Source organism: Lethenteron reissneri, chromosome 6 (assembly GCF_015708825.2).
Source record: "Lethenteron reissneri isolate LAM-NWPU_2019-01 chromosome 6, ASM1570882v1, whole genome shotgun sequence".
NCBI classification, from domain to species: Eukaryota; Metazoa; Chordata; class Hyperoartia; order Petromyzontiformes; family Petromyzontidae; genus Lethenteron; species Lethenteron reissneri.
The window spans coordinates 1,449,295-1,464,464 of record NC_083784.1 but is presented as its reverse complement, the minus strand read 5'-3'; the positions used below and the strand labels follow the sequence as shown (position 1 = coordinate 1,464,464).

At 46.0% G+C, this 15,170-nt stretch overlaps 1 protein-coding gene across 1 annotated transcript in view; it reads right to left on the bottom strand.

The window, feature by feature from the left end:
• Positions 1-628: 628 nt before the first annotated feature.
• The window catches only part of LOC133353541 (radixin-like), a 64,046-nt gene continuing 49,504 nt past the window's right edge, over positions 629-15,170 (bottom strand). The window contains exons 7-13 of the mRNA XM_061569861.1: positions 14,923-15,019; positions 12,885-13,048; positions 9,694-9,824; positions 8,810-8,970; positions 6,432-6,524; positions 4,704-5,132; positions 629-3,754 (exon numbers count right to left, since the gene is read on the bottom strand). Of these exons, the coding sequence (XP_061425845.1) occupies positions 3,590-3,754; positions 4,704-5,132; positions 6,432-6,524; positions 8,810-8,970; positions 9,694-9,824; positions 12,885-13,048; positions 14,923-15,019 (1,240 nt within the window). The 3' untranslated portion in view covers positions 629-3,589. The remainder of the gene's footprint in view (positions 3,755-4,703; positions 5,133-6,431; positions 6,525-8,809; positions 8,971-9,693; positions 9,825-12,884; positions 13,049-14,922; positions 15,020-15,170) is intronic.

Sequence of the window (15,170 nt, the reverse complement as noted above, 5' to 3'; positions counted from 1 at the left end):
TGTCTTAATAACACTGGTCAACAAAAACAATAAAAAAATTTGTGGCCTGGACTTTTGCAGCTGTTTTAGACTAATTTCAGGGTGCTGATTTCAAATCTGATCTCAGATTTGCTCTATCACATCATTTTTATGCTACCCGAAATTAACTCTGTCACTTATGATTGCAAGTTGTTGCGAGTCAGTGACTGCTTTAGTGTTAAAATATGGTGATGTATTTTTAGGATATTGTGTTTATATAATTTTATGTAGATATCCACATTTATTTAATATTTTTCTTCTGTAGTTTTTATTGAAAATGCAATATTTGATATCTCAAAAACCTGATGTGATAGACAAAAACTGATGCCAGATTTTGAATTAGCACCCCAAAATGACCTTAAAACCGTTGGAATACCTTATGCCAGAAAAAGTGTGTTGACCAGTGTAATCAGCCCTGCTCGAGCCTGCACGTATTTGCTACACAGTGTATTACTTCTCACCTAATCATATCTACAAACGCTTACCTCCTGCAACGTTCTCTTCCAGAGGTCTGCATTGTGTTTTAGCCCGTCTGGCCGCGAAATCACAGCAGTAGCAAAATAACAAACTCCCCCTCTTTGCAACGACAAAGCATTAGTGCCACTCGTAATTATATGCATGCCAAGCCATCATTTATTGATGAAATACGACGGTACATGTCATAGACGATTGAATGCACGTAAAAAGTAGTAAAAACCAAATCAAAGCATTAAACATTTACACTGTTTTTGGCAGCCTTTTGACAAGGTTTGGGAATAAATGATACATGCGCTGTTTGGCATTGGTCAATAGGGTGTGCTGATCACATTACACTTGCTAGGGGCAAGAATGTCACTGCTATCTCTTAAGGAGACATGGCGATACTACAAACACCCCCGTGTGCAAGTAGGCACGTCATCATTGTAACATTCTTGTAGTTGACAGTCATGAAATATGGATTGTGTCTGTCAGACTCGTAGAGGGGTGCTAAGACCGTTGGGACCTCGGATGATCTCATTGTTCAACTCATTGCCAACATCATCATCATCAATGTTACTTTAACAGTATCATATATTTGCATAAAAACCATCGTATAATTAAAATAAAATGGTCTTAATCATCAAGTTATTTGTAAAATATTAAATTTTACAATAAAAAACAGAAATATATCGTTGATTAAACCCATTAGCTCCCACAAATGTTAGCAAATATTTAAAATATTTTTAATGTGTTTTTTAAAGTAATTCATCAAATATTAGAAGCAGATTATCTGGGCAATAGCACACAAAGGGTATGTTGGTGGAGTGATGGCTCAGTGGTTAGCGCACCACTGCACTATGAACCCAGCGACCCGAGTTCGATTCCTGGCCACAACTAATACGTGGTGAATGATACGTGAATAGGTTTTGGGTTGCCCCAATCTGCGCTGTCCAGGATGGTGAAGTATGGTAAAACAACTGCCTTATCCGACATGGCCTGAGAAGCCCTTTATTATTAAAGTCTTGGAGTTAGGGTACATAAATGTGTGTGTAACACGAGAAAGTCAAAACATATTCACTTAAGTTATACCATAACATACAAACGTGAGTATTAACATAAGCTTATCATTAGGTAATTGCAACTTTATTTTAGGGGTTTGATTTTAAACATCTTTTTGACTGCTCCTCACATATATAGGCAAGCACAGACACAGTTATAATGTACATGCATGCTGTGTATGTACACATTTACCCAATGCTATATATTGTACTGAGTCTGGATATAATAATTATCTTACGTTTAGTGGAAGATTTATATTAATGGCTAGACCCGAATAGGAAATGAAACCATTTGAAAGCCCTTAATTCTACTAAACCAACAGAAACATATATAAAAGCTATATTTAAAAAAAACACATTTCTTAATGTGAACTATTATACACCGTAAAACCCAAACGAACATATAAATATTACAACCAAATAGGACAAATTGCATACAATGTTCATAATTTTTGGTTACTTGAAAGGCCATTGGTGGTGTGTGTATGCAGGCACAGCGATATCGCATGCATGCATGCAATGCAATTGATGCATCGGACAATTTTCAACCTTGCTTCTTCTTAGCCGAACGGTATTTGCACAGGCACAACACAACGTGGTGCACGCGCAAACATATGCCCCTGCTAGCCCACTCTCATAAATTCACTGCTCAGATTACATGGACGGGAGCAAAGCGTAAACACTCGCACTGTTTCGCATTGTGCAGCAGCGCGATTGCTCGTGCAAGCGCGCGTGGGAACCTGCGTGATGCAATTTAGCGCGAGTGGCGATTCTAATGGGGGGGGGCCTCACATGCCTCCTCTCTAAAATGAACATCAGTACCCCCCGCCCAACTTAAACTGCCCCCCCCCCAATTCAGAAAAATCTCCTCTTGGTGTATTTATATTATTATTACGCTTGTTTAACCCAGAAAAGCCTCTCCGAGTCTCATGACTATAGTTCAAGAGGGTACTGCCACATTGTTCGCAGTAGGGTGAGCAATGATTGCTATGGATAGTCACTAATTGAGTAATTTGAAGGTTAAAATAAACAAGTGACCAATGTTTGACAACGACGCCGGTACACGATGGCCTAGTCTTGCGAATTACAAGTCCACTGTGAAGCAGACGACAGGTAGTACGGTTTATACACTTGCAGTAATATCCAGGGCAGCCCGCTGAATTCGAACCGTGAATCTCTGCAGCAGGAGAAAACATGCTACCACGAAGGATGGGAAGGCACTATAGTGAAATCTAAAAAGGTCATCAAGGGGTCACAGTGTGGCTGAGGGCTACCAAATGTCTCCATCACTTCCTTCCCCCTTCAAGATCTTTCTGCAGGCACACAGCTGACAACATCACCAATGTCTGCTGTTAAAGACTTCCCCCACCTAACCCTTTCCTGTTCCGAGATGTCCCTACCCGAATCTCAGAACGCGCAAGCGGTTCACTGTTCATTTTATTGAGAGGGGTAGCGCCGTTGTTTTTAAAACACATTGTTACTCACCGCAGAGAACCGTAGCGACACGACCGCACTCTACGAAAGCTTGCGCCAAACAGTGCTACACACCCTCCCCGCATGGCCTTGTGGGAGCCTCGGTACCGATAAAGTTACGTTATTAGATTTTTTCTTCCTGTTCCGTTCACGTACATCATTGCAAACGTTATTGGAACAGAGCCGGAAGAAAAACTGATGACGTACAGGTACATTATCGAAACGGGAAAAGGTTCAGGAAGTTTCACACCGAGTACATAGGTGCCTCCTCTACCCCCACGACTACCCCAGATTGCATTACAATACAATTTGCATGTACACAATATATAAATGCGTCCGCGTCGCAAGCACTGTATTAGCTGCTTAGCCCTGTTCGTGCCCCCTGTTTTGTTTCACCCGGTGTGAACGTAAGAGACCAGGACAAGTGTCATTTTAGCGGACGTGCATGCGAGTATCTGAATCAACCGGCGTGTGTAATGAATTTGAGTGCTCACACCGTCACGGTGCATTGGCGATGCGCGCGTGTTCCCACGTTGGTGCTCGTGTGGGCTGTGCAATCGTTTTGTGTTCGTGAAATCCCGTCACATGGCCTCGAACTCGTCGATGCGCTGCTTCGTGTTGCCCTGGCGGATCTGCCGGAGGGTCTTGTACTTATCGCGGCCCGCCTTCACGTTCTCGCTGTGGAGGATGTCCATCTGATTCTTTTTCGTCTCGTCCCGTGCCTTGGCCAACTCGTCATTGAGTGCCTGAGGTCAGCCACGCACGCACGCACGCACAAACAGAATAACAAAAAAATTTAATCACACAGGTCAAGGGCGCCACACCCGCAGGCACGCTCGCAGACAGGCAAGCACTAAATAATTTATGAGATCTGTGTGCCAGAGTACGTTGAAGTAAAAAAAAGTGGTTGCCCTTGTGGGGAAGGCCTGTCAATTTTGCGATAATTTATTCGGCTTCTATTCAACCTAATGTAGCCGTCACCGATATTTACGCAACATCGTTTTCTGTTACCGGCGTGACTGCTGAAGAGGCGTGTAAATATCACTTCAAAAGTAAATATACACTCCGCCGTCCTTAAGGCAACATGCCAATACATATTCAGCACATTTACAGCACGTATAGATGTGCATATACCAAGTGGAGCTGGTAATTGAAATACCATGCTTCAGTCATTTAAAAAATCTGCACACCTGCCCCCATCTCTTCTGCTATCATTCTCCATCAAAGCGGAACGCTGTCATTAGCCCAACTTTGTCTGGCCATTTCCAATCTCTCCAACAGGGCACCTCTGTTCAGCTTAAACTAACCATTTTCAACATTTATTTTTATTTTACCAGGTAAGGTCCGTTGAGCTATACAGCTCTTTTTAGGAAGCGACCTGGCTACAACTGATGGCTCAACGAAGTGGCTTGTCACGTGGGACATTGATAGCAGCAGCCAAATACTCTAAACACACTTTGATTCTCAATGTGAAGAGGAAAAATGGAGGACCCGGAGAAAAGTCCACTTGATCACGAGGAGAGAGACACGCAAACTCCAAATATACAAATGGGGATCAAACCCACAACTTCCTGTACACCAGGCGAGAGAGTTAACATTTCGCCACCACGACGCCCAACTTGCAAACACCACTTGTTCCCTTAACGGCTCGTCGAAGGCTACACAGGGGGGTGGAATCTTTGTCTTTGTACGGACCTGCAGCTGCAACTTGACGCGCTCGTTCTTCATCATCTCGGTGACGCGCCTCTCCTCGTTGCGGTCGTTGTTGAAGCCGTAGCCGTACGAGGGCAGCTCGGCACTGCCCTCGTCCCCGTCCTCCTGGTAGTCCCCGTAGAGGTCGGAGGGTGACGGTGGGTTGGGCAGGCCAGGCATCTGATTCTGGTGCTGCTGCTGGTGCTGCTGCACGTAGCCTCCGTTTCGGCCGTGGGCGTTTTCGTACATCATGTCATGGTCTGAGAAGCCGAACTGTTTCTCGTGCGGAGCGGGCGAGTGGACGTTGGGCTGGCCCACGAGGATGAGGGTCTGGGCGGGAGCCGAGTTGTTGTGCGGCACCACCTTGGGGGCCCTCGTCACTTCGTCAAGCTCCTTCCTGGTTTTCAGGAGGTTGTCCTGAGCAAGCTCGGCCTACGAATGGTCAAAGCGAAACGAAAGTTACAAAAACGCACGGCGTTATTTTACCAGCAGTTTCATCGCGAGGGTGTTATCGGTGTCGTGAGACAACCATTAGGTTGGATACCTCGCAGATCAGTGCAACCCTTTGTATGGCAGAAGGAAGTGGATAGTACAGAGCTACTACTGAGATCCCTTCAATTGACCTCTGGTTCGTGCAATAGGGGACAGCACTTTCCCATTCGCCCTGGGTAATGTTCATAGCATGACAGCCAAACTGATGTTTTTAATTCTGAGAGCTGGAATGTATCGGAATGTAATGTGATCTATTTGTAAGTTAAGTACTCTAATCACAGAGCCACACCTCCATAACTTTAAAAACAAGGCTGATATTGTTTTGAAGTCATCGGTGACTGGGATGAGACAATCCACAGACTTGAGGAGCCTGACAAATTTAAGGTTGACTGAAGTTGAATCTATGATTTCAATCATTGTCAGCTTAGTGTCTGTGACCTCTCACCCAGCCACCTCCACAAAGCAGAACTCATTCAAATCAAAGACCTTGGCCAAGTTGGTTCAACCAGAATAAAACAAGGATTAAATGTGCTTCGGATGAGAACATTCTTTCATTTTAACGTGAATATTTCAAAATTGTAATGGTGCAACTTCCAAATGTGCTTAATCTAAGGCCTACTCAGCTGTAACGTAACAATTGTTTTTAGCTAACAGACGGCGTTCAGGCACACACGAGAATTGCACAATTTGCTACAATTCAAAAGCACTACCAATCATTTATATAGCCCGCATTCCCAATATATCATTTAATAGACCCTCCCCCCACCCCCATCTGGCGTGTTCCCCATTCATTGGCATCTAGAGGTCACGTGTAATCAGGGGGTCCAAGTGTTGGCATTCACCAACAGTTAGCCGATTTAAATAGCCGATTTAAATTCGGTGGTCATCATCGTTGAATAGCTAAACACAATTTCTGCATTCATACATCATCCATCGCACAAGCTTAAGGGGGCTGTCTTATGTCCAAAGCCCTGTGGGCCAATAAACACGGAACTGAGTTTGGAATGCAATGCGGTGACTCGAGGGGTCAAATAACAGCAAATCAAACGATCATTTACGGACGCAATTGAATTCCTGTCGCTCCTGCAATAACAAACAAAAATAATGGTACACTCCAAATCCAATACACTGCTTTGCCGCACATACGCTGGTTTATACGATTCGGATTATACCACTGTTTTTCAGCATGGTGGGTGGACTTGGCTGTTGGCTCGGTGTGTGTTTGTGTGTGCCGTGTACCTGCTGTTGCCACTCCTTGGCCTCCATCTCCTTGTTCTGCTTGGCCTGTTCAAGCAAGGAGATCTGCTGCGTGTACTGAGCCAACTCGATTGCCTGCAAACGAAAGGGAAAATGTCCATCGGTCCATCAAGGCTGCAGAGGGGGCAAGAGGCTGTTTGAAAGCACGCAACACTCGCGCACGCACTCATTACGTACCGTGAGGCCGTTCGCATTACAACCAGTGCCCACTCTCAAACCCGCACACCCGCTTCACAGACGAACACACACAGACAACGCTCAATCTTCCGCTGACGGATTATTATCAAAGTTGTAGATTAGCCGTGGTTGCTTAAAAAGGAATCTCTCTCCTTGTGCCACATCCTTTCTCAATGACGCCAGCGATAGCGGCCTTCCACTTAGCTCCGTTCATGAAATTTACTCAAGAACTACTTCGCATTCGATACTCCCAGTTGCATCGAATTGTTTAAATTACTTGGGTCCTTAATTTGCTTGCACCTCAACATTTCCCAGTCTAAACATTGTATTTAATCTACAAGCAGAATCGAAATATATAATGTGGTGTTCCATATTGTGAGCTTTTATCTTGTTTTGTTATCTCTGTTTTAACTGCTTACAGCAATTACAAAATGTAATTGGCTTATTTACCAAATAACTGATTCCCAATCTAAATTAATCTCTGATGGCAGCGAGGGATAACTTTAAAATAATAAATTAAACAACACGACCTGCAGACACACACACAGCAACACACGCCCACGCTTCTACAATAAAAACTATCACGTTAAAAAAGCGATGTCCTGCTCAAATGAGCGTTGAGACGTGCTCATACCCCGTTTACAGCGCTCGAATTCCACATTCCTATGACAAGGGTCAAGTATGTCCATACAACAACCATTGCTGAATTTTCAACAAAGCGGTACCTATTTTCTTGACCCAGGAGAGATGATGGGTTGAGTCAACCCCAACCAGGAATTGAACTTGGAAACCTTCCAATTGCAAGCCGCTCACCGAGATGGCCGTTATTTATTCATACCACGAAACGGATTAATCGAATCAAGAAATATTAATTTTTTGGTTCAGGAATCCTTAAGTAATTGAAGTGCACAGAGGCGTGTCTGCAGATTTGTGACCTCTTTATGGAGGGCACTTAGGAGGGCGAAGACACGAGGTCAATACTCTGAGAGGTCGTGGGCCCTTCGGCCCTCCGCAGTGACAAACCACAGAGTGATACGCTTTTCGCGATAATGTCTTGCCTATGCAATGGATCTTAGAACCTGAAATGGTATTATTTTGTGTGCTGAATTTCACGGGCGAATTAGCATTCTATCTGCAACAAATAAGTAGCGGTTTGGGACCGAGGCACAAAACACGATGCAAGCGCTCATCACCAGCCAGGCTCCATGAAAATTAACGGAGCCGCCCCGAGTAAAGATTTTGCAATCGGTCAAATCCACAGTCGCTCGAAATCAATCAAACAAATCTCTCAATGCAATCAGGCGACGAACCAGGCAGTCGACAAAAATCGATGAATAAGTTAATTAATTCCACGGAAGCGCGTCGTTTCTGACGCCGCGCGTGATGTTCTCTAGCAAGCGTGCGGTGGTGGGGTAAGCGGCGCAGTGTTGCTAAACAGCACGAGCACAGCCACTGCGTGGGTGTCGTGGGATAAAAAAAAAGGTGATATTTCCGAGTCTTTTTTTTTCTACTTTCAACAAAGTGACAGAAATCCTGACGATTTGTGCGTAGCACAAAAAGAGCAGACTCGGTACCGAGTCAGTAGCCAGTAGTTGAGTGAAGTCAATTTAATTTTCGTTCTGTAAAATTTCTCTTATCTGTAATGGAGTGGGAGGAGGCAAACTCCCCATACTCCTATCGGTAATGGAACTAAAAACCACCGTCAACTCAGAATGTATATTGGATGTCACTTTTTTAGACCTTGAATGTTTGACTTTCTTGGCCCAATACACAGATAAGATGTTACACTTTTAGATTTTAATTCTTAAAGTTGTATTAACTTTCATTGTGAAATATGATCCGTTTAAATATGTAAATAGCTTTTGAAATTAAACCTTTTTTTAATCTACACATTTTATAGTTTGATCATTTAAGCAAAAGCGACATCGCGTGACGGTAACTTTGGCGGGAAAAGCGCGCACATGAAATCATGGGAGTGATGTCACTTCCGGTCAAGTCACGAAACATTTCGTGATCAATCCAAAACTACTATTTTAGTTTTTTTTTCAAACAATGACATTTTTCCGATTCATCAGAATATCGGGAACACATCCCTCTTGGAAACAATTCACGTCAGACACCCCCCCCCCACTCCCAAACTCCCTCTGGGCCCCTGACTAGTCGACCTCTTGAACGCGTCTCACCAGCTGCTCCTGAGACATCCTCTGGTTGTGAGTCTCGTGCTCCAGCCTGGCCCTGGCCTCCTCGGCCGCCCTCTTCTGGTCCTCCAGCTTCTTTGCCTCCTGCAGGGCCTTGCGTCGCTCCTCCTCCAGGCGGGCGGCACGCTGCATCTGTTCGTCCAGCTCTACGTGGGCAAAGACGGGTGGCACGGTTCACGGAGGGCCCCCTGCACTGGGAAGTTTGGTGTGGCCAGATCTTTTGTTCGTGGAACACGCACCTCGGATTAGCACGGTGGGCTACGTACGGTGCGAAATAAGTTCCACGTGCAGTGGCAGCAGCCTTAATTTGCGATGGCGACGTGAGCCGTTAGTGTGCCGGTAGGGGGTGATGTTTGCTGCCGCGTGTGTGTGCGTTAGTCCCCCATCGAGTGATTTGGGGTGCGACTTTGGGATGGGGCAACGTTGGAACCCTGACGCCCGCCACACGATTGCCTACTCCTGCCAATGGCGTTGGTGGATCTTTAAAGTCCGCCGTGAAGCAGACGGTGTCGGCATCGCCACCTCGGGAGACAAAGGCGGCTGGGCGCGGTGCTGGCCACCCGCCCCCACATGTGTCGTGCCGGCCTTCGTAGGCGATCGCTAACAGCGCTTGCCCCAACAGTCTGCTAAGAACTACACGGGGGATCTTTGTCTTTGCGCGTGCGGCGTAAGTAAGGAGCGCGTGTGCATGTGCTGGTGATCTCAGTCAGCCTCGTGACCTCCCACCGGCGGGCGTTCGACATTTCACGTGGCCTCAAAGTGCACGCAAGTTACTCACGTGTATAACTGGCGTCACCGCCACTTAGTGGTGAATGGCGGTTGTTGTTGTGCACACAACAACAACCCCGCGTCGAGCGCTCCCCCGTCACCTTTCTGGGCGATGCGTGTCTGCTCCTCCACGTGCTGCAGGCGAACCATGAGCTCCCGCTTCTCCCTCTCCGACTGCTGCCGCTCCACCTCGGCATTCTCGCGCTTCTTCTTCTCGTTCTCCAGGAAAGCCCTGCGGCGCCAGGATGCGGGTCGACACATTTACACCGCTCGTAAAATAATAATAATCATCATCCGTGCGAAGCCGTCAGGTGTGGCAAAAGCGGCCAAGTGGTCAGAGCGCGGAGCCTGAACTGGGTTTGAATCCAGGTTTCCACTGCCCCGTTATTGATTCAGGTTTTTGAGTGTAGTGAAATAATGGTCACCATTAACAGCACGAAACACACACCGAACTTCTAACCCTGGGAAGTAAGAATAACGGCTCGACTGTCATGTGACAATCGCTGATCTCTCTCTATGCACACTCTGCGAGCATTCATACCAAGTGAAAAAATAAATCACACCCGTTTTTTTCCCTTTGCAGTCGTTGGTGTGACTCGTCTGAGGACCTTCAACTCTCCACACCTGAGAGCCCAGTTTAAATCTGGAGCTGCTGGAAGCTCCCCACACACCCAAAGATTATCAGCCGTGCCACAATCACCCTCCATAATCTCACTTTTAAAATTATCAAACCGCATCGCCGTCGTACTACACCGGTCAATGCTTGAGGCTAGAGAGATGAGCCTTGCGGGAAAGTGGCACGGCGGAGAAAGACTGGTGATTGAGCAGTGAGAATATCGTCTTGGGTCAGGTTTCCATGCAGCTTTGAATGTGAACGTATTGACCGCACGACTGTGCTATGAACCCGCATTTGATTAGGTTGGGCTGCTCCTGAGCTCTGAGCCACATGGCGACCTCAGACCATGAACCCGGTCTCCTCGTTTTCGAACAGCTCTTGACTTCCTTAAAAGCGGCACCCAATTTAATCATCCTAGATGAATGGTGGCCTGATCTGACCCTCGGCTGGCATGTGAACTCGCACTCGCCGCCTTCTGATCGTAAGTCTGGAACTCTCGCACTGAACCAGCAGGCAAAGAGTTGTAATCGAATTAGAGTCTGTTAAAAAATATGCCTGACCATCTGTCTCGTCTCAACACGTAGCAGTTTATAATTCAATTGCACTTTCATTTACCCGGCTGGGAGGCTATTAAGGCCCATTGTCCCTCAAAAAGGGAAGCCTCAGTATTGAACGCGGTTATTAATGTGTTGCTGTTTCGCGAGCAATTGTTTTTAATGATGGGATATGGACTTAGAAGCAAAAAACGACCTCGTGTTACATTTGATGTTACACGACACAACCTCTGTGGAGGTTTTGGCCGTTGTGCTGCTCTGCAGCTGTCTACCGATGCCTCTCCAGGTCGGTACCGCGCATGCGCACCGCTCGCCGCTTCGCGCCACGTGCTCCTTCGGAAGGCGAAATGAGCCGCTCACTTCATCCCTCGATTACATCGGATTGATGGCCGCTGTTGATGCTACCGATCGGCTCGACACTCCCACGTTGTTGTTGTTGTTTGGTTGTTGTTGTCGTTGTTTGTGTAAAAACAACGGCGTGCTGGAAGCTTCTTCGAGAAACTCTCGGCACTGTGCTGCGAAACGTCGGACATCGTGCCGAACAACACGTGGCAACGTTCGGAAGGCACGACGGAGAGAGACGTTACGAGATGTAGGCTAATGTTTTTGCCACAAATATGTGTGGTTAATGCAGAATTGATGCCTTGAAAAAAGGTATTTATTCGGCGTTTTATTGCCAGAAAGGGTAAAGCCTATTCTTATATTTTTTCGTAATTTTGAAACTGGCAAAAATTAACCCATAGATGCACCTTTCCAAATCTGCCAAGTACACTAGCTGACATGATGCCTCACCACCCCAATTAAAAGTTACACTTAACCTTCAATGTAAAAAAACAGATCGTTAATAATTACAATAACAACGTATTTAAATAGGCCAAGGTTAAAAAAACAGACAGCAGGTTAGGGCTAAAAGTAAAGTTGATGTATTGTTTGCTAGAGACATTAGTTCTGCAGACAGGGGGCATACTGATCACATGGACGTGGTCACAACCTCTGGGTGTCATTCCAAAGTTCACGTCCTGTTGTGCGCTCATGCTCCTAACGAGCGCTGGGCTTTGCCCGCTTTCCATTGGCTTCGAAGTCACACTCTTGCAACGAGCGCCTGAAAAACTGGAGTCTTAAAAGTGTGATGACGCCGGAATTTTTGGATTCGGCAACCCAGAAAGCATCCGAGTAAAAAAAAAAGTTCTAACCCCTTGGTTCAAAAAACAAACAAAGTAAAGTTCCGATTTAAAGCTTTCATGACTGCAGGGATTCATCTTCTTGGTTCTTTCGGTAAAGTCACGTAGAATGGAAATAATAAAATAATAAAAATGAAACATAATAAGAAACGTCGTGAGAATTATTTTATTATGTTTCATTTTTATTATTTTATTATTTCCATTCTACGTGACTTTACCGAAAGAACCAAGAAGAAAAAAAGTAAAGTTCAATATATTTGTCCCCAAACATTTAAGGGCCTTAATTCCTCTACAATCTTACAGTTTAGTTCCTCCTCCAATAATCGTGGGCCCTACATTGTCTTCATTTTACAAAATTATTCCCAACTCTCAACTTAAAAATCAGGAGAATTAAAAGGGAGTCTAGAAACGGTTTAAACCGGAAAAGCTCAAGACGGTGACATTGTTTTGCCAAGGTTTTTGTGACCTAGGTATAACGTCAGATTGTGAATCATCATTATGATGATCATCAAATACCGCGAGTCCACGATTCCTTTCAATTATAAAAAAAGAGCCCTTGCTGGACTCTGTGCTATGAAAATTACCGAAGCAAGCACGTGACTAACAGACCGACTCGCTGACAAATGAAGTTTCTTATCATGAAGCCTGAAGTGCAGCCGGTCCTATGCAGGGGGTGAACCTTCGCCAATGGAACCTTTTCCCTTCTTTCGTCAACCCTGCATCCTCCCCCCCCCTCCTCCATCATCCACCACATTCTCTGGATCATGATGCACTCATAATCCGGTAGGCGTGCGGGCACGCGCGTGTGTCCGTGCGCGCGGGCCACCAGATTTGGACAACTTTATTGACACCGGCGGTACCCCCGACCCCTTCCAGAGTGGCCTCACAAAACTCCGTGGCAACACGGCGGACCGAGTTTCGATTGCGCAGGGCGCACGCACCTCTCCTGCAGCTTCACGTGCTTCTCCTCTTTGGCCTGCGCCCTCATCTGCTGCACCTCGATGGAGTCGGGCTGCCGCCGCCGCATGTACAGCTCGTGGTTGCCCATGCACAGCGCCAGGATGCGCTTGTTGGTCTGCAGACGCGGCGAGTAGAACACAAAGTCCTGCGCGGAGTGGGGGGGGGGGCACGGTCAGTACACCACGAGCATCACCGACGCTGTGCGCACGGGCTGACGCGACCATCTTCAACATGCGTCCGTCCTCGGTTTGGGTCTCAATGTGCTCGCAACTGTTCCGTCAAATAGGGGTCAGTTGTGACGAGCATAATTCCCTCATGCCAATATTTAAAACATTTATTTAAAAAACTATAAACTATTAAAATTTTTACCAGGCTGCTATGAATTTATACGTGATAGGCCCAGTTCATTGGGCTATCATTTGTGGCCCAGTCGCTTCTGAAAAAAATTCTATATCCCTCAGTGGGCCTTATCTGGTAAAATAAAAAATGTTTTAGTAGTTTATACCCGACCTTCATGGTCCGTTCTCACAGCATCTAACCATCCAGCTTTGTGTCTTCCCTTTGCTCGACCCCCTCCCCGAGTGTCACTCCAACGGATGTCTCAATAATCTGCCCTCCTCCTTCCTGCACTTGCCTCGTTCCTCTCAATCTCCACTTGCTGATAATATCTACAACGCTGCGTCGCCAAATGCTTCAGTGAAATTATATTTCCAAACCCGTGGCGACTTTTATCCCTTTAATTTGGTGCCATTTGCACGAGCTTTTAATGGGCTATTTTAAAATTGGAGCAATTGCTAAATTAAAATTAAAAAAAGTCTCCCTGCTCTAATGAGCCGAAAGCAGCACTCTCAAAGTGACATTGTAGAAATTACTAATTACAACAATGGGCAGAAAAATAATAATGGTAATTGTGCCACATATTTATCCATAAAAGCCTCAATCAGTCTCAAACATTTCAGTAGGATCCTGAAACGAGGCCTTTGCTCAATGCCAGGATTGAGAGTTTGGTGCCATGTGGGAGGAAAACTGGGAAAGCAGAGAAAACCCACCAAAGCTCCACACAGATAGATTCCAGAATCCAGATTTCCCAAGTAACCGCTCATCCACCTACAAACCAGACACTTGTGCTGCTTAGCTTCTGAGACCAGAAGAGAATAGGTAGATTCAGGGTGAATGGTTTAGTATTGATTAGAATGAAAATGGTCTTGAAAGTGATTTTCTTCATCAAATGAGCATCAAGGTGGTGGTATAAATTTCGATTTAAAGCTTTCGTGACTGCAGGGATTCATCTTATTGGTTCTTTCGGTAAAGACTTTACCGAAAGAACCAAGAAGAAGGTGGTGGTACTCATTGCCTGTCTACAGCCCTAAACACGGCGGTGGAAATTCCACATTCCCAAAGTGTGGATGGAGTCTCTCTATAGAATACCCACTGTTGACTTTCCAAAACAAGTGGTACAGGTACTCATTGTATCGACCCCAGAGGAATTATGGGCCGAGTCAACCCCCAACTAGGATCTGAACTCGCAACCTTACGATCGTAAGTTGCTTCTCGCTCTATTGCCGAGTCACCTTGCTGGCTCTTCCCACTTCAGTAAATATATGGCTTTACATATATAAAGACAACAATCCCCCAGTACAGCCTTAGCAGACTGTTGGGGCAAGTGCTGTTAACAAGCACTTATGAAGGCCGGCACGGCACACGAGGGGGTGGGTGGCCAACACCACGCCCGGCCGCCTTTAGTGGCGATGTTTACACACCATACCAGGTACTCATTTTAGGCTGAGTCAACCTAGGGGAGGCCCAGGACTGGTTCAGGTAAGCGATAATTGTCACCAATGTTGGCCATGAGCAGTAATCGAACTCAGGTCGCCGGGTTCATAGAGCAGTGCTCTAACCACTTCACCACCGCTCCCCACAAATATATATATATACACACAGAATTGACTTAGTCATTAAATCTGTCAAGTCAACAAGCCGTGTAAGTGGCAGATCAGGAGGCTTGAGAGGGAAACTCACCGGGGCCTTCTTGTCGATGGGTCTGATGCAGAACTTCTTATCCGTGAAGGAGATGTTGCGGATCTCACTCCACGGAAAGCCGATCTTGGGAGTCAGCCTGTGTGCAAGATCAGATAAAGCTGAAGCTTACCAGTAACAAGGAGCAATCACCCTCTGCGGTCGGAAGACCTTGCTCAAATAACAACGTGTCACTCCGCGACATACACCGCTTGCTGGAAATGTGGACGTTATTAGAAATGTGAACTTCA